General features: G+C 37.3%; 1 protein-coding gene across 2 annotated transcripts in view; it reads right to left on the bottom strand.

Annotated features, from left to right (window-relative positions):
• The window catches only part of LOC137240148 (uncharacterized), a 1574936-nt gene that overhangs the window by 1126894 nt on the left and 432309 nt on the right, over positions 1-15733 (bottom strand). The window contains exon 2 of one of the 2 annotated variants that reach the window (XM_067766090.1): positions 1014-1157. The exons of the other annotated variant lie outside the window; for it this stretch is intronic. Within the exon in view, the coding sequence (XP_067622191.1) occupies positions 1014-1016 (3 nt within the window). The 5' untranslated portion in view covers positions 1017-1157. The remainder of the gene's footprint in view (positions 1-1013; positions 1158-15733) is intronic. 2 annotated transcript variants of the gene reach the window in all.

The raw sequence follows: 15733 nt of genomic DNA, 5'->3' as shown, positions 1-15733 counted from the left end.
CCGCCTCTTCCGCATCGTCTGCAGGCCGTTCTTGTATCTACATATTCTTGTTGTGGCTCTAACCTCTGCTGTTGTTGGACTTCTACTCGCTCCTCCTGTCTTTGTTCCGCCTGGAGACACTGGTACTGACCTTCTTGACGCCGTCGTATGAATGGCCTTGTGGTTGGTCTCATTGGTTCCCTGTCAGGAGTAATATTTTCATAGTCTTGAGCTAAACTTACCAGCTCCTCAAGATTGCTGACTTTGCTCCGCTTTACATATAGTTGGTACTCTCTGCGCAAGTTTCTGTAGGTGCGGGTTAGTTTCTGCTCCTCGGTGTAGCCCGCGTGACGCATGAGTCCTTGTAGTACTAAGACATAATCTTAAAATAGCTCACCTTGTCGTTGTACGCGCATTCGAATTTCATCTTCCAATTGCTCTAAGTATCGGGAGCTTCGGAAAAACTTCAGGAAGTCCTCCTTGAAGGCGTCGCACTCTTGCCATTGCCGGTTGTTATTCCTATACCATACCAACGCTTTTTCCTTCAACAACTCTGGCAGCGCTTTCGGAATTGTGTTGCGGTTGATTTCATACTCATCTGCTAGCTCCTCCACTCTTTCGATGAATCCTCCGTCGCACTTTAACCCCCACTTCCTTACTCTGTCCATGGTCGTTGCATATGTGCCAGGCTGTTGAATATAACTTGTCGTTGCGTACGTACCAGGCTGCTGAATATAATGTGTAGGTGTTTGTCCGACTTCCAGTTGATTGGATGCACCATTTGCCTGCCTGTCATTTCTCGGTGAATTTAGTTCGTTGCTTGTCTTTGTTGTTTGTTGGTTTGTTAACCCCGCATGCCGAATCGCCAACTCTGTGAATCGATCCCGTAAGTTCTCGTTATCCTTCTCCTCTTGGATGAATGCCGCCAATCGTTTTCTTAGCTAGTCAATCGTTCCGCCATCCACTAGCCCAAATTCTGTGCTGTAGGCTACCAGATCCTCTCGAGTGAGATAGTATACCCACGATACCTTTACCATTGTTATGCTTTATATCCTCGTAGTATTAACACAGAAGTGTGCGAATCTTGTTTCGCTTTTCGTTTCGTTTGCTCGGGCGCCAAAATGTGACGGACTTATCCTTTGGTTTTGCCGGTGTTGGCCTCAGTCCTTCCAGGGTTCCTGTAAGTAGAAATTCCCACCAATGAATAAACCTGTTGATTTCATGTAAAAACGTTATAAATATTTATTTCATCAAATCAACTTCTACCTCTAGCTTATTCCTTTGCTTTGTAAGAGGTGACTGAGATAATAAAACCCTCAGCCAATCTCTGCGGTCGAATGGAGTAATAAAGCCTCCAGACGAATATACTTGAGTACAAATGAAGTCAAAACCTTCAGGTGTACTCTTGGTCGATAGTCATAAAACCTACCGACTCGTATGCCTGTCTCCTAATCTCTCTCAATTTTAATGCGAATTCGTCGCCTTTATGTTCTAATTTTTGCACGCAGGCAAACAGTTACTTTATAATAACAATTTCTATTTAATAATATTAACAATGTAAAACAACAGTTACTCCGGTGAATATTTCTTTCCATAACTATCCGCGCACCATAATGCTCCTTATTGAATACAATGCCTTTGTATTTGCCCGCATACCGTGCTTTCCAGCCTTCGCTTTAACTTTTGTGTGTTTGTACATTTTTTTGTTGTCACCTGATTCTAACATCGTGTTTTGCTTTGATCAATGCTTCTGCCTTCTAAGTAAGCTTTTCTTTTCCATTAGTATTATAAAATGTTTATTGTTTTAAGAATTCCGCAGAATAGCATCACCGATTTGAGCTGAGTGCGCAGATATACGTATGTAAAGAAGCCCTTAGTGACCAAAAAGCGACAAAAAAAGCTAATGCCAACTATTTTTCTAAGCATGAATTCAGACGAGCTTTGACGGATGAGTCATATTGCAACTTAAAGACACACGCGCAGGGATTCGAGGAATATATCTCTTCATTGCGAGATGCTAATGGCACCCTTCTGGTTAAATCTGGCCGGAAAACAGGATTTGTTGCTATGACAGTGGCTTTAAGAAATATTTTTCCACAATTTGAGAAGCTTAAAATTTTTGGCATGACATATAAGCTTTCACAAGACTTCCTGGAAACCTTTTTTGGTGCAGTTAGGGCAAGAGGGGGTTTCAACAACAATCCCAATGCAGTTAATTTAAAAGTGCATATAAACCATTCTTAGTAAGGCACTAGTTAAGTGCGATTGAAAGTGGGAATTGTACCTCCGGCGGCATATCCATTCTAGAGCGTCATCAGCGTCTACTAGTATCCTTAAAAAAACAGCGAGGTAATAGATTTCAAGTTAGCAAATGTTTATGTTAATGCGATGTGGGGATTGTCTGTATATCTGGACAATGTTGTTCGTTATATTGCTGGCTATGCTTAAAATTTATAAAACTGATATTATTTCAACACCAATAGCAGCCAGCCCAGTACTCATATTTTCTTTACTTCATCAAAACCAAAACCAAAGTTCCGATCGAACAGTGGTACTGACCGGGCGTGTTTTTTAATCGCTCTGCAACGATTTTGTATTTGCTATATATACTGTGACATAATTAATTGCATTTGTTGCTATATGTACTGTGACATAGTTAATCGCTTTTGTTGCTTGTCTTACTCTAATGCCTTGTATTTGTGGTCTTAGAGTTGAGCGCACTCAACCTTAGGTTCAATGTGCTAAGTGTTCGGTACTTTTTCATCTTCCCTGTGTGGGTGTTTTGGAGACTGACTTAGACTTTTTAAGAGAGTCTAATAGTGCTTTTTACTGTAAAGCTTGTGCGTGTGAGCGTCATGGGTCCATTCGATCACCGCCCGGCTTTCTTAAGTCATCATCTAACAAAGCGTCATCGAGTATTGTAAATGACCTGCCCTTGTTGCCTGCTGGTTCCTCAATGAAGATATGCAAAACAAAAACAATCACGATAATTTGTGCAATATAGAAAAAACATTGAAGTCGTTAGTGTGTGATATTGCTGTGCTAAAAGGCAATGAAGAGAAGATTTTACGTCTGCTTAAAACATCAATAGACGAAGGTAATCGTTTACGTCCACAAGTCAGCGACCTGCAAGTTAAGTTAAGCTCTATGCAGAATGCGCTCTGTAACTTGCCGCTGGCTACCTTTCGCTCTCGCTCTTCCTCTGAGCCATGCAGTGCTGCTGTTTCCAATGTTCGTTCGAATGTGGGTATAATTGGTGCTGCTCATTGTAATGGTACTTCCTCATCGTCACACACGACAAGTGAAAAAGTAGTTATTCTTTCTGCTCTGCCTGCTGCTTCTAAACATACAGCAGTTGCTAATACGTGTGCTATGGCTACTAATGTTGATGCTTGTTCTACTGTTAAAAATAGTGCTATTAACGTTGAAAACAACAAAAATAATTCTTCAGTACCAATAGCTATTAACAATGCTACCACCACAGCTGTGTCTCAAACCTATGAGAATAACTCTGTTAACAATTCTGCTAATAGTGGTAGATCGTTTGCTTCGGTTCTTAAATCACATGCTAATAACTCTAATGTTACCTGTATGGATGGCGCTGGTAATAAAAACAATGTTAATACCAAACAAACATACAAACATCGTAAGCAGCCTAGCACTGTCGGTTCGATTACAACTTCTGCACCTGGCTTATCATCATCTACTTCTACGTTCACATCTACATCTATTTCTACGCCTGCATCTTAATCCCCTTCTGCGCTGAAAGATAGCACTGAAGTTTTCAAGCGTCGTATGCCAAATTTCGTTGGCTCTAATGCTAATAATGAGTTGGGAGTCGTTGGAATGATTTGGCTTCATCTTTCGTCATTTCAGCCGTCAGTTTCTTCTAATGATATTCTTAGCTACCTGGTAAGGCATCTGAAGGCTGATCGGTCTAATTTTTCATGCAAAGGGCTCGTTAAGAAAGATACACCTGTTGACTCAATAACCAAAGTCAACTTTAAGCTTGGCGTTACTAATGCTGTTTATGAGAAAATTTTATAGCCAGACTTCTGGCCTGCTGGTGTGAATGTTCGCCCTTTCCGTTTTTTCCTCAAGTGGAAAAGCAACTCCAGTTCACCTAGCTTCCAGCAGTAATGAGAACATAATTAACAAACAGCTTAAAGTGTATTTCCAAAATGCTTCTGGTATCAGGACTAAATCGCACATTTTGAGAGCATTTAGTTTCCAATTGGAGTACGATATTTTTGTCATTGTTGAATCCTGGCTTACTTCGGATTTCTTCGACGCTGAGTTCTTCGATCCCAAGCTATTCGTGGTTTTTCGTAAGGACAGGGATTGTACTAAAACTGGGCGTTCAAGAGGGGGTGGCGTACTAATCGCTGTTCAACGCAAGTATAATGCCTCCCTTATTATGTTAGATACTTCTGATACCATCCTTGACCAGATCTGCGTCAATGTCCGTGGTTCTCCACAGTCTGGATCTCTATATCTAGTTGCATCATACATACCGCCGAACAGCTTGGAAGAAATTTACAAAGCTCATGTTAACAATATATCGTCCCTAATTTTAAATAAATTAGGAGATAATCACTTATGTGTTTTAGGGGATTTTAACCTTTGTGATATTTCTTGGTCTCATAGTTACTCTGCGTCAGGCCTATTACCTAATAATATTACTAAGTCTTTTGAGTCATACTTTATAGATAATATCTTAAGTCTAAATTTGCATCAAATCATTAGTTTCAAAAACGCGCTCGATAGAATATTAGATCTAATTTTTATTAGTAATGACATAAATTCTAATCTTTCTGAGTGCCATGCGCCATTCGCTCCGACGGATATGCACCATTCTGCTCTAATTCTTAAACTCGAATTTTATGAGTTTGGAGCTCGCTCTTTAATTGATGATTTTTCATTTAACTTTTCGAAGTGTGATTTTTCGAGACTCGATCAGGATCTAGCTGAAATAGACTGGTCCAGTTTGCTTTCCATCTCTGATGTTGGTCATTGCTTTGAAATATTTAAGTCGACTCTCTTTGATCAGTGTACGAGGCATGTACCAGTTGCGAAAAGGAAACCATATAGGTTTCCATGGTCCACAACAAGGTTAAAAAAGTTGAAGAATTTAAGAAACAAGTTCTTCAAAATGTTTAAAAGAACCAAAAACCCGTTATTTTTACCAAATATAAACATTATGTGAAGGATTTCAACTGTCTAGAGAAGTTTCTTTACAGAAACTACATTACAAGCTTTGAGACGAATATAAAGTCTAACCCGAAAGCATTCTGGAATTACGTTAAGTCGAAGAAATCTCGCTCCTCGGTGCCTGCCACCGTCTTCTACAATGACAGACTTGCTAACACTCCCCACAATGTGGCTAACGCGTTTGCTGAATTTTTTAGTTCTAATTTTGCTAATCATGATGCTAGTCCCTCGTCTGACTTCTCGTCTGAAATTTCTTCGTCCCTAAATTTTAATTCAATGTCAATTTCATTTGAAGATATCTTCAGTGGTATCTCGAAACTGAGCAACTCTACTAAAGCTGACATTGATGGTCTCTCGGCTGCCTTGCTAAAAGGATGCACTTCCCTAGTTGTCCCGTTAGAGATCATGTTCAATTTGTCACTTAGCTTTGGTGAGTTTATTGATGCTTGGAAATTCGCCTCGATAACTCCTATTTATAAATCTGGCAGTAAGACTGATGTCTGCAATTACAGGCCAATTTCAAAGCTTTCCACCGTTTCTAAGCTATTTCAGTGCGTTGTCAAGGAAAAGATTTATTTTTCAGTGAAGCACTTGATCTTTCCGAGACAGAATGGGTTTGTTTCTGGTCGCTCTACCGTTTCCAATCTTGTGGAGTTCAGTAAATATTGTATCTCTGCCTTTTCATTTGGTCTTCAGGTCGACTGTATTTACACCGACTTTTCCAAAGCTTTTGATGAGGTATCGCATGATGTTCTAATTCACAAACTTTACTGCCTTGGCTTCATTCAACCTTTTTGCAGTGGCTAAAATCATATCTAAGTAATAGATTGTGTGCCGTCTCTATTGATGGGGTATCATCAGACCCCTTTTTGGCGACATCGGGCGTCTCGCAGGGTAGTATTTTGGGACCATTACTTTTTGTCTTATTCATCAATGACATCTCATGCTTCTCTTACGCTAGATTTCTGTTGTACGCCGATGATCTCAAAGTTTACTCTGTTGTAAATTCCGCAATCGATATGATTAATCTTCAAGCTGATATTGATAAACTTTACTCCTGGTGCATTGGATCTCATCTTTCATTAAATATAAATAAATGCTTCCACGTAACCTACTCAAAATATCGTTCAAATCTCAACAGTTCGTTTAGTATCGCTAACAGTACGTTGCAGACTGTTGAAAAAATCAAAGATCTTGGGGATGTATTTGATACAAAATTTATGTTCGTGAACCATATTGATTTCATCATTGCCAAGGCCTATGCTATGCTAGGCTTCATTCGGCGTAATAGTTCGGAGTTTTCTGACCCGTATACTTTAAAAGTACTCTACTCCTCGTTCGTGCGTTCTCATCTTGAGTATGCTACCACCATTTGGAGACCTTTCCAACAATTCTCAATCAACAGGCTTGAGCGAGTTCAAAAAGTTTTTCTTAAGTATGCTTTACGGTCATTAAGGTTTACATACCCTCTTCCTCCATATACTGCTCGTTTACTTCTTTTGAATCTTAAATCCCTGGAAGCCAGGAGATCTACGCCTTGTTTTTTTTTTACTATTTATGTAAATAATGTACTTTGTATGGCTGCAGCACGTGTTTAAATAATAAATACATCAAGCCTTGTATTGTATTTGTTGGCCTTTTCGTTGTTTAATCGACTAAACTGAGATTTTATAACAATGAGTATGCAGAAGTTGGGTAAAGGGGATAGTGACTCGTTGTTAGCCCTTTAATACTTTTTTTACACACGCTACTACAATTCACTAACACTAACAAAGCCCGCGCATGCGCAGAACATACATTTGCACAGTTTCAGCAAATAATGATTTACAGAAAATTTTCACATTAGGAAGACAGGAAGGTATTATATATATGGCTAGTGCGTAAGTATGTACAGCAAAATTCCAATTATTAGCGGCACTTATTTTTGTCGACTTGCTGCTGATCTCCGTTCACTTAAGTTATTGTATATGTTGTATTTGTTGTGGAAAGGATTTTGAGTGTGCAAAGGGTTGATTGAGCGATGTATTTTTATGTTTTGTGCGTATCTACCTCCCTTCCAAATATTCAATGAATGTTAGGGTGATCCTATATTTAAAATTTATGTGGGCGGAAATGTAAATATTTTGCTTGCGTGCAAAAGTGCGCAAGTCTAATTTGTCCTCCGATTTAGTAATTATCCATTCAATGTACAACATAATTATATGTATTTAGGGTATAATTCATAAAGGTATACATATGTATATTTCTGGTGCTTCATATAAAATGTATAATAGATAAATTCAAATATTATTATAAATTTCAAGTTATTTCAAAAATGTATGTTGTGAGGATACAAAGTCCTCGGCTTTGGGGTTCTCACAAGAGTGGCTCGTCTTGCTTTTTCGCTGAAAAATTTTTTATAATAATATCAAGATTTAACTGGCTTGCCAAAACGGATTCAAAACAAAGCATGGTTAGTCCTTAAACTCGCTCTTGAGATGAACATGATCGATGAAAGTTTTTGATTCTTGAAAGGACGCTGAAGGAACGTTTTGAACTAGCTACAGTGATAGGTATAGTGCAAGAGATACGTGAAGTAACACAAATGTTGGGGAAAATTGTATACAGATTTTGAACATATGTATATAGATTAGACTGGGTCGATTTATTAACCGATATCGCGCCATGGATTTTTCGATAGGATTTGGGCTCAGGAAAAAAAAATATTTTTACAACAGTTTTTTGAAACAAAAAAAAAATATTTTTTGGGTTTTGGTCGAAAAATCGACCCGTTCGCCATTTTTTTGCAGGCTCGAAAATTATTTTTTTCGACTTTTATCAAAATCTGCTTCGTAGATGTGTTTCAAGTGAATTATTTCGCATTCTAAGCCTTGAGAAATGTCCGACTTGTATTTTGCGACAAATTTTGCTGTGCACGCCCGAGCTGTAGTTTCATACATGTCTTCAAATTACCACAAAAAGAAGACGTCTCGCTTAAATTTCTCATAACTGCAAATAGTTCAGTAATGCCAGTGATTACCGAATTAACCATCACCAGGAAGGTATTGTTTTTAAAGTTCCTCACTGTTCGAAGGCCCAGGCAAAAAATCATTATTTATGTTCGTTGCTTTTGAAATTCGGCTTAAAATTTGCACATGGAACAACTAAAGACTCTTCTGAATTAAAAAAAATGTCTTAGTACCTCTAAATCGCGGGCCCCCTGAGAAACCCATGGCCCGGGGAATCCCCCCCCCCCTAGTCGCCCTCCCCTATCGTCGGCGGGCCTGGGTTCTTGCAATGGAGAACCAATAAAATAACAAAATTGAAGTTTTAGATTTTCTTTTTGAGTGAAACAGCTGTATTTCTTTCATCTGATTTGCTATTTAATATAATGCTTTCGTAAGCGCATTTTGGATTTCAACAAACCGAACTTTTAAAGCAAAAATAACATCATAACGTCCTGCCCATCTAGTAGGGTTTAATGTTTTTAATGTAATTGAAGTTGAAGGCTCACTTTCTTTATTAGATATACAACTTGATAAAATACTTTTGATACTATGCCCAAAAAAATTATAAAACTGTTAAATTGTTTCAAAAAAAAATTTGCATATTGTGGCATTACCACAATACGCCTTACATACGAGGTATTTTATTTATGTAAATTCCAGAATCAGTCTAGCTTGTAATACATTTTATGTACAACCAAATGAATTTCACTTTCAACCACACGCAAATAACTCATAGCGGCATAGATAAGTTATATTGAACTCAGCGATGAGTCGTATCCGCTTACAGTTGTTTAATCCGTATGCGTCACACTGACCAGCTCACGTATCGATCAGCGTGACTGATCGACAGCGTCGGTTTGTCAATGTGACCGCCAAAATATTACTACATAGTTGTATAATTAGGTAATAAGAATATTTGCTGACTTGGTATATAGAAATTAGAATGTAGTTACTTTTAGTGTGCAAGTATTGTATATCAAAGTCGTAATAGTATTGTAAGACATTTTTACTATAAAAGAGAAAGAATTTCATAATAAAGATCAATCAGACTTCTGCGTTGAACACAAGCGCCTCCCGAATCTTTTTCGGTTTTTATTTGGTTAAATATTATATAGCGATCCTGCCAGTTTAGATTAAAATCTGCAAAACTGCTAAAAATGATCTAGCTGAACAGAGATCCTGCCAAGTTTTTTTTTCCTCAAAATCATAATTAACTAATGGCCACAGGCCACAATTTGGAGCAGAAACCTCGCACACATATTCACAAATAAGCAAACTACCAATGGTCGCAGGACACAACTAGAAGCAGATGTTTTGGGAAGATACAGCTGAAGATGGGCAACAAATCGCATCAATATGCAAAAAAGAAAGGAAATAGCTGAAACTTACAAAATCCTAAATATAACAACAAATACGACAGATAGGATTAAGTTAAAAGAGAAAATTCAAGAATTAAGGAAATAAAATAAATTTTTGTATACTAAAATAATTGAGTAACTTTGGAATGCCTAGAGATTTTTCGAAAAACTCCCTCAAAAAGGGGAATAAAAATGACATTCTAAAAATAGAAAGTAGAAATTTTGATAGTGAGTTAGAATGGATAAGAAAATTCTGGAAAATAATAGGTATGAATAGGGAACCAACTATAGAAGATATAAAAAATCCTTCAACTAAAGAAGAAGAAGTAGTTAGGATGATGGGGATGGTCTTTCCTAACGAAGACTAAAAGAAAGTATACTAAACAATTTAATAAATTTTCTCCTTTCAATTATTGAATGAATAAAATAAAATAAAATAGAAGAGAATTATTGTTCAATTTATTAAATTTGGTGGAAAATATTTAGGGAAATCTACTAAAACGTCTTGGTGGACTAAAATCGCTCAAGGCATAATGATAGCGATAGCTGGCTACAAATTCGGTAAAGAAAACGCTGAAGAGGAAAAAACCGAAAATAAACTGGTCAAATATGTACCAAAGCAGGAAATAAAATATGCAGACGATATCTCAGAAAAATGGTTGATAATTATTGTATGTATAATATTTTTTTTTAATTGTCGCATTTGCAATTTTAATAAAAAATTACATAAAAAGTAAATTGAAACAATCAAATAATATACAGCAACGCATTTAAATAAAAAATGTTTATATGCTAAGAAATAAATCAATGGCAAGAAATTTATGACACATTATTTGAGGAAAAAGAAAAAGCCGATATGTCATACAAATGCATAAACAAAAATTCTACTATAAAAACAGAAACAATAATAAAGCATTTGAATGTAATCTTAGAAGCTTTAAATAATATAAAACAAGTGATCAATACAGTAAACCACATACTTACTAAAGAACATCAAAAAGAGCCCACCAAATTTTTTCCACAGTACGGGATAAATTGGTATCTTCATTAGCAACACATAATATAGAAATACCGATACCAACAACAATAGGGGAGGAACTCCACCTTGCTTTTAATTTAATTCTCTCAGAACTTCCGCAAAGCCGGACCCCATCGCCTTCATTGAGCCAGACTCCATTAGTAGAAGAAAATAAACCATTAAATATCCCAGCTATAAATGTCACGATGGCACAAACAGTAGAAGAATTCATCAAAACTTCTTCAACAGTGCTACCAGAGTTTGATGGCAAGCCTGAAAACTTGCATAGTTTTTTGGATGCTCTTGATGTCCTTGACCAAATCAAGGACAATCATGAAGCTTTGGCAATAACGATGATAAAAATAAAACTACAAGGCACAGCCAGAAATTTTATTATCAGCGAAAGTACAATCGCACAAATAAAGTTGAATTTAAAATCAGCAATAAAGGGTGAATCAGTAGAATTTTAACAGCTAAACTCCTGAACATCCAGCAATAGCAAAACTGCAAATCAGTACACAGCGGAAATAGAAAAAATGACTAGGTCATAAGAAGGAGCTTATATCTCGGACGGACTTAATCCAGACTTGGCATCGAGATACTCAACACAAGCAGCAGTCAATGCTATGTCTAAAAACTGCCCCAATGACAAAGTAAAAATTATCATGCAAGCAGGAACGTTCACAACAATGAACGATGCGATTTCCAAAATTACAAATAGCTGGACTGAAATAACGGGCAGCTCAAATACAATTTTAAATATACGGCAACAAAATCAATACCGGAGTAATTTCCGTGGAGGTTACCGAAGTAACAACTATGGGAATTACCAAGTTAGAAGATTTGGACCGCAGCAGACATAAATCAGATCAAATAATAATAATAGTAATAATTCCACGAGGGTCACAACTCCAAAACAATAACAGATCTTACAATCAGACTCGCAACGTGCGAAGTTGCACCCAGCAGGAAACCAAGAAACTCCACTTCAAGATGAGTAGATAGAAAAATATGTGTACAAAATCTACACTAAATTAGTTCTATATCTACAAGAACATCATTAAATAACTCAATTTCCAATTTCTTGTAGATACAGGAGCAGATTTTTTTTTTTATCACGTCGTAGAAGACGATGGAATAATATGACTAAACTTTATAAAGAAGTATAACTGTATTTTAGACTATAGAAAAACAGAGGATAAACTAATTCTAAGAACATATGACTTTCCCCAAACAATAACAATGCATCTAACCAACTGTCTGTCTGTCAATACGATTACGATTCCAGCTAGATCCGAAGTCATCAGACAAGTTAAAGTAAATACTGATAATAAAAACATCTTCATACCCCACCAACAATTAGCTGAAGGCATTTTCATAGCAAACACAATTACAGATAAAGATCAAACTTTCGTTAGACTTATTAACATCACACATAAAAACACAACTATTCACAATTACAAAATAAATACTGAAAATTTAGATGACTACACATTAATTGAAACAACAACACACAACAAAAATAGCAACAATACAGAAAAATTAAAAAGATTAACCAAAAATGTTCCAAAATTCGTGAATTCTCAGTTAACAACATTATATACAGAATTTATTGACATATTTGCATTAGAAACAGAACCGATTACCTTTAACAATTTTTACAAACAGGTATTACGTATGAAGGATGACACCCCTTTTTATATAAAAAACAAGTAAGGAAGGCTAAGTTCGGGTGTAACCGAACATTACATACTCAGTTGAGAGCTGTGGAGACAAAGTAAGGGAAATCACCATGTTGTTAAAGGAACCTAGGGTAACCCTGGAATGTGTTTGTATGACATGTGTATCAAATGGAAGGTATTAAAGAGTATTTTAAGAGGAAGTGGGCCATAGATCTATAGATGGACGCCATTTAGGGATATCGCCATAAAGGTGGACCAGGCCTGACTCGAGAATTTTTTTGTTCGATATGGGTATCAAATGAAATGTGTTAATGATAATTTTAAAAGGGAGTGGGCCTAAGTTATATAGGTGGACGTCTTTATATCGCCATAAAGGTGGGCCAGGGGTGACTCTAGAATTTTTTTGTACGATATGGGTATCAAATGAAAGGTGTTAATGAGTATTTTAAAAGGGGATGGCCTTAGTTCTATAGTTGGACGCCTTTTCGGAATATCGTTTTAAAAGTGGACCTGGGTTGACTCTAGGATGCGTTTGTACAAGATGGATGTCAAACGAAAAGTGTAATAAGTGTTTTAAAAGGGAGTGGGCCTTTGTTCTATGGGTGGACGCCTTTTCGGGATATCGCCATAAACGTGGACTAGGGGAGACTCTAGAATGCGTTTGTACAATATGGGTATCAAATGAAAGGTGTTAATGAGTATTTTAAAAGGGGGTGGGCCTTAGTTCTATAGGTGGACGCCTTTTTGGAATATCGTTATAAAAGTGGACCTGGGTTGACTCTAGAATGCGTTTGTACAATATGGGTGTCAAACGAAAAGTGTAATAAGGTTTTTAAAAGGGAGTGGGCCTTTGTTCTATGGGTGAACGCCTTTTCGGGATATCGCCATAAACGTGGACCAGGGGTGACTCTAGAATGCGTTTGTACTATATGGGTATCAAATGAAAGGTGTTAATGAGTATTTTAAAAGGGCGTGGGTCTTAGTTCTATAGGTGGACGCCTTTTCGAGATATCTCCATAAAGGTAGACCAGGGGTGACTCTAGAATTTGTTTGTACGATATGGGTATCAAATGAAAGGTGTTAATGAGTATTTTAAAAGGGAGTGGGCCTTAGTTCTATAGGTGGATGCCTTTTCGAGATAACGACATAAAGGTGGGCCAGGGGTGACTCTAGAATTTTTGTGTACGATATGGGTATCAAATGAAAGGTTTTAATGAGTATTTTAAAAGGGCGTGGGCCTTAGTTCTATAGGTGGAAGCCTTTTCGAGATATCGACATAAAGGTGGACCAGGGGTGACTCTAGAATTTGTTTAGACGATATGGGTATCAAATGAAAGGTGTTAATGAGTATTTTAAAAGGGAGTGGGCCTTAGTTCTATAGGTGGATGCCTTTTCGAGATATCGCCATAAAGGTGGGCCAGGGGTGACTCTAGAATTTTTTTGTACGATATGGGTATCAAATGAAAGGTGTTAATGAGTATTTTAAAAGGGGGTGGGCCTTAGTTCTATAGTTGGACGCCTTTTCGGAATATCGTTATAAAAGTGGACCTGGGTTGTCTAGAATGCGTTTGTACAATATGGGTGTCAAACGAAAAGTGTAATAAGTGTTTTAAAAGGGAGTGGGCCTTTGTTCTATGGGTGGACGCCTTTTCGGGATATCGCCATAAACGTGGACTAGGGGTGACTCTAGAATGCGTTTGTACAATATGGGTATCAAATGAAAGGTGTTAATGAGTATTTTAAAAGGGCGTGGGTCTTAGTTCTATAGGTGGACGCCTTTTCGAGATATCTCCATAAAGGTAGACCAGGGGTGACTCTAGAATTTCTTTGTACGATATGGGTATCAAATGAAAGGTGTTAATGAGTATTTTAAAAGGGCGTGGGCCTTAGTTCTATAGGTGGACGCCTTTTCGAGATATCGACATAAAGGTGGACCAGGGGTGACTCTAGAATTTGTTTGTACGATATGGGTATCAAATGAAAGGTGTTAATGAGTATTTTAAAAAGGCGTGGGCCTTAGTTCTATAGGTGGACGCCTTTTCGAGATATCGACATAAAGGTGGACCAGGGGTGACTCTAGAATTTGGTTGTACGATATGGATATCAAATGAAAGGTGTTAATGAGTATTTTAAAAAGGAGTGGGCCTTAGTTCTATATGTGGATGCCTTTTCGAGATCTCGCCCTAAACGTGGACCAGGGGTGACTCTAGAATGTGTTTGTACGACATGGGTATCAAATTAAAGGTATTAATGAGGGTTTTAAAAGGGAGTGGCCCTTAGTTGTATATGTGAAGGCGTTTTCGAGATATCTACCAAAATGTGGACCAGGGTGATCCAGAACATCATCTGTCGGGTACCGCTAATTTATTTATTTATATATGTAATACCACGTACAGTATTCCTTCCAAGATTCCAAAGGCTTTTGATTTCGCCCTGCAAAACTTTTTCATTTTCTTCTACTTAATATGGTAGGTGTCACACCCATTTTACCAAGTTTTTTTCTAAAGTTATATTTTGCGTCAATAGACCAATACAATTACCATGTTTCATCCCTTTTTTTCGTATTTGGTATATAATTATGGCATTTTTTTAATTTTTCGTAATTCTCGATATCGAAAAGGTGGGCGTGGTCATAGTCGGATTTCGGCCATTTTTTACACCAATATAAAGTGAGTTCAGATAAGTACCTGAACTGAGTTTAGTAAAGATATATCGATTTTTGCTCAAGTTATCGTGCTAACGGCTGAGCGGAAGGACAGACGGACGACTGTGTATAAAAACTGGGCGTGGCTTCAACCGATTTCGCCCTTTTTCCCAGAAAACAGTTATCGTCCTAGAAGCTAAGCCTCTACCAAATTTCACAAGGATTGGTGAATTTTTGTTCGACTTATGGCATTAAAAGCATCCTAGACAAATTAAATGAAAAAGGGCGGAGCCACGCCCATTTTGAAATTTTCTTTTATTTTTGTATTTTGTTGCACCATATCATTACTGGAGTTGAATGTTGGCATAATTTACTTATATGCTGTAAAGATATTAAATTTTCTTTTAAAATTTGAATTTAACAAATTTTTTTTTAAAAAGTGGGCGTGGTCGTTCTCCGATTTTGCTAATTTTTAATAAGCAGACATAAAGTAATAAGAGTAACGTTCCTGCCAAATTTCATCATGATATCTTCAACGACTGCCAAATTACAGCTTGCAAAACTTCTAAATTACCTTCATTTAAAAGTGGGCGGTGCCACGCCCATTTCCCAAAATTTTACTAGTTTTCTATTGTGCGTCATAAGCTCAACTCACCCACCAAGGTTCATCGCTTAATGCGTATTTGGTAATGAATTATCGCACTTTTTCGATTTTTCGAAATTTTCGATATCGAAAATTGGGCGTGGTTATTGTCCGATATCCTTCATTTTAAATAGCGGTCTGAGATGAGTGCCCAGGAACCCACACACCGAATTTCATCAAGATACCTCAAAATTTACTCAAGTTATCGTGT

Source organism: Eurosta solidaginis, chromosome 2, assembly GCF_040869045.1.
Source record: "Eurosta solidaginis isolate ZX-2024a chromosome 2, ASM4086904v1, whole genome shotgun sequence".
NCBI lineage: Eukaryota > Metazoa > Arthropoda > Insecta > Diptera > Tephritidae > Eurosta > Eurosta solidaginis.
Note: the sequence above shows the minus strand (reverse complement) of the source record. Positions and strands in the feature narration are given on the sequence as shown.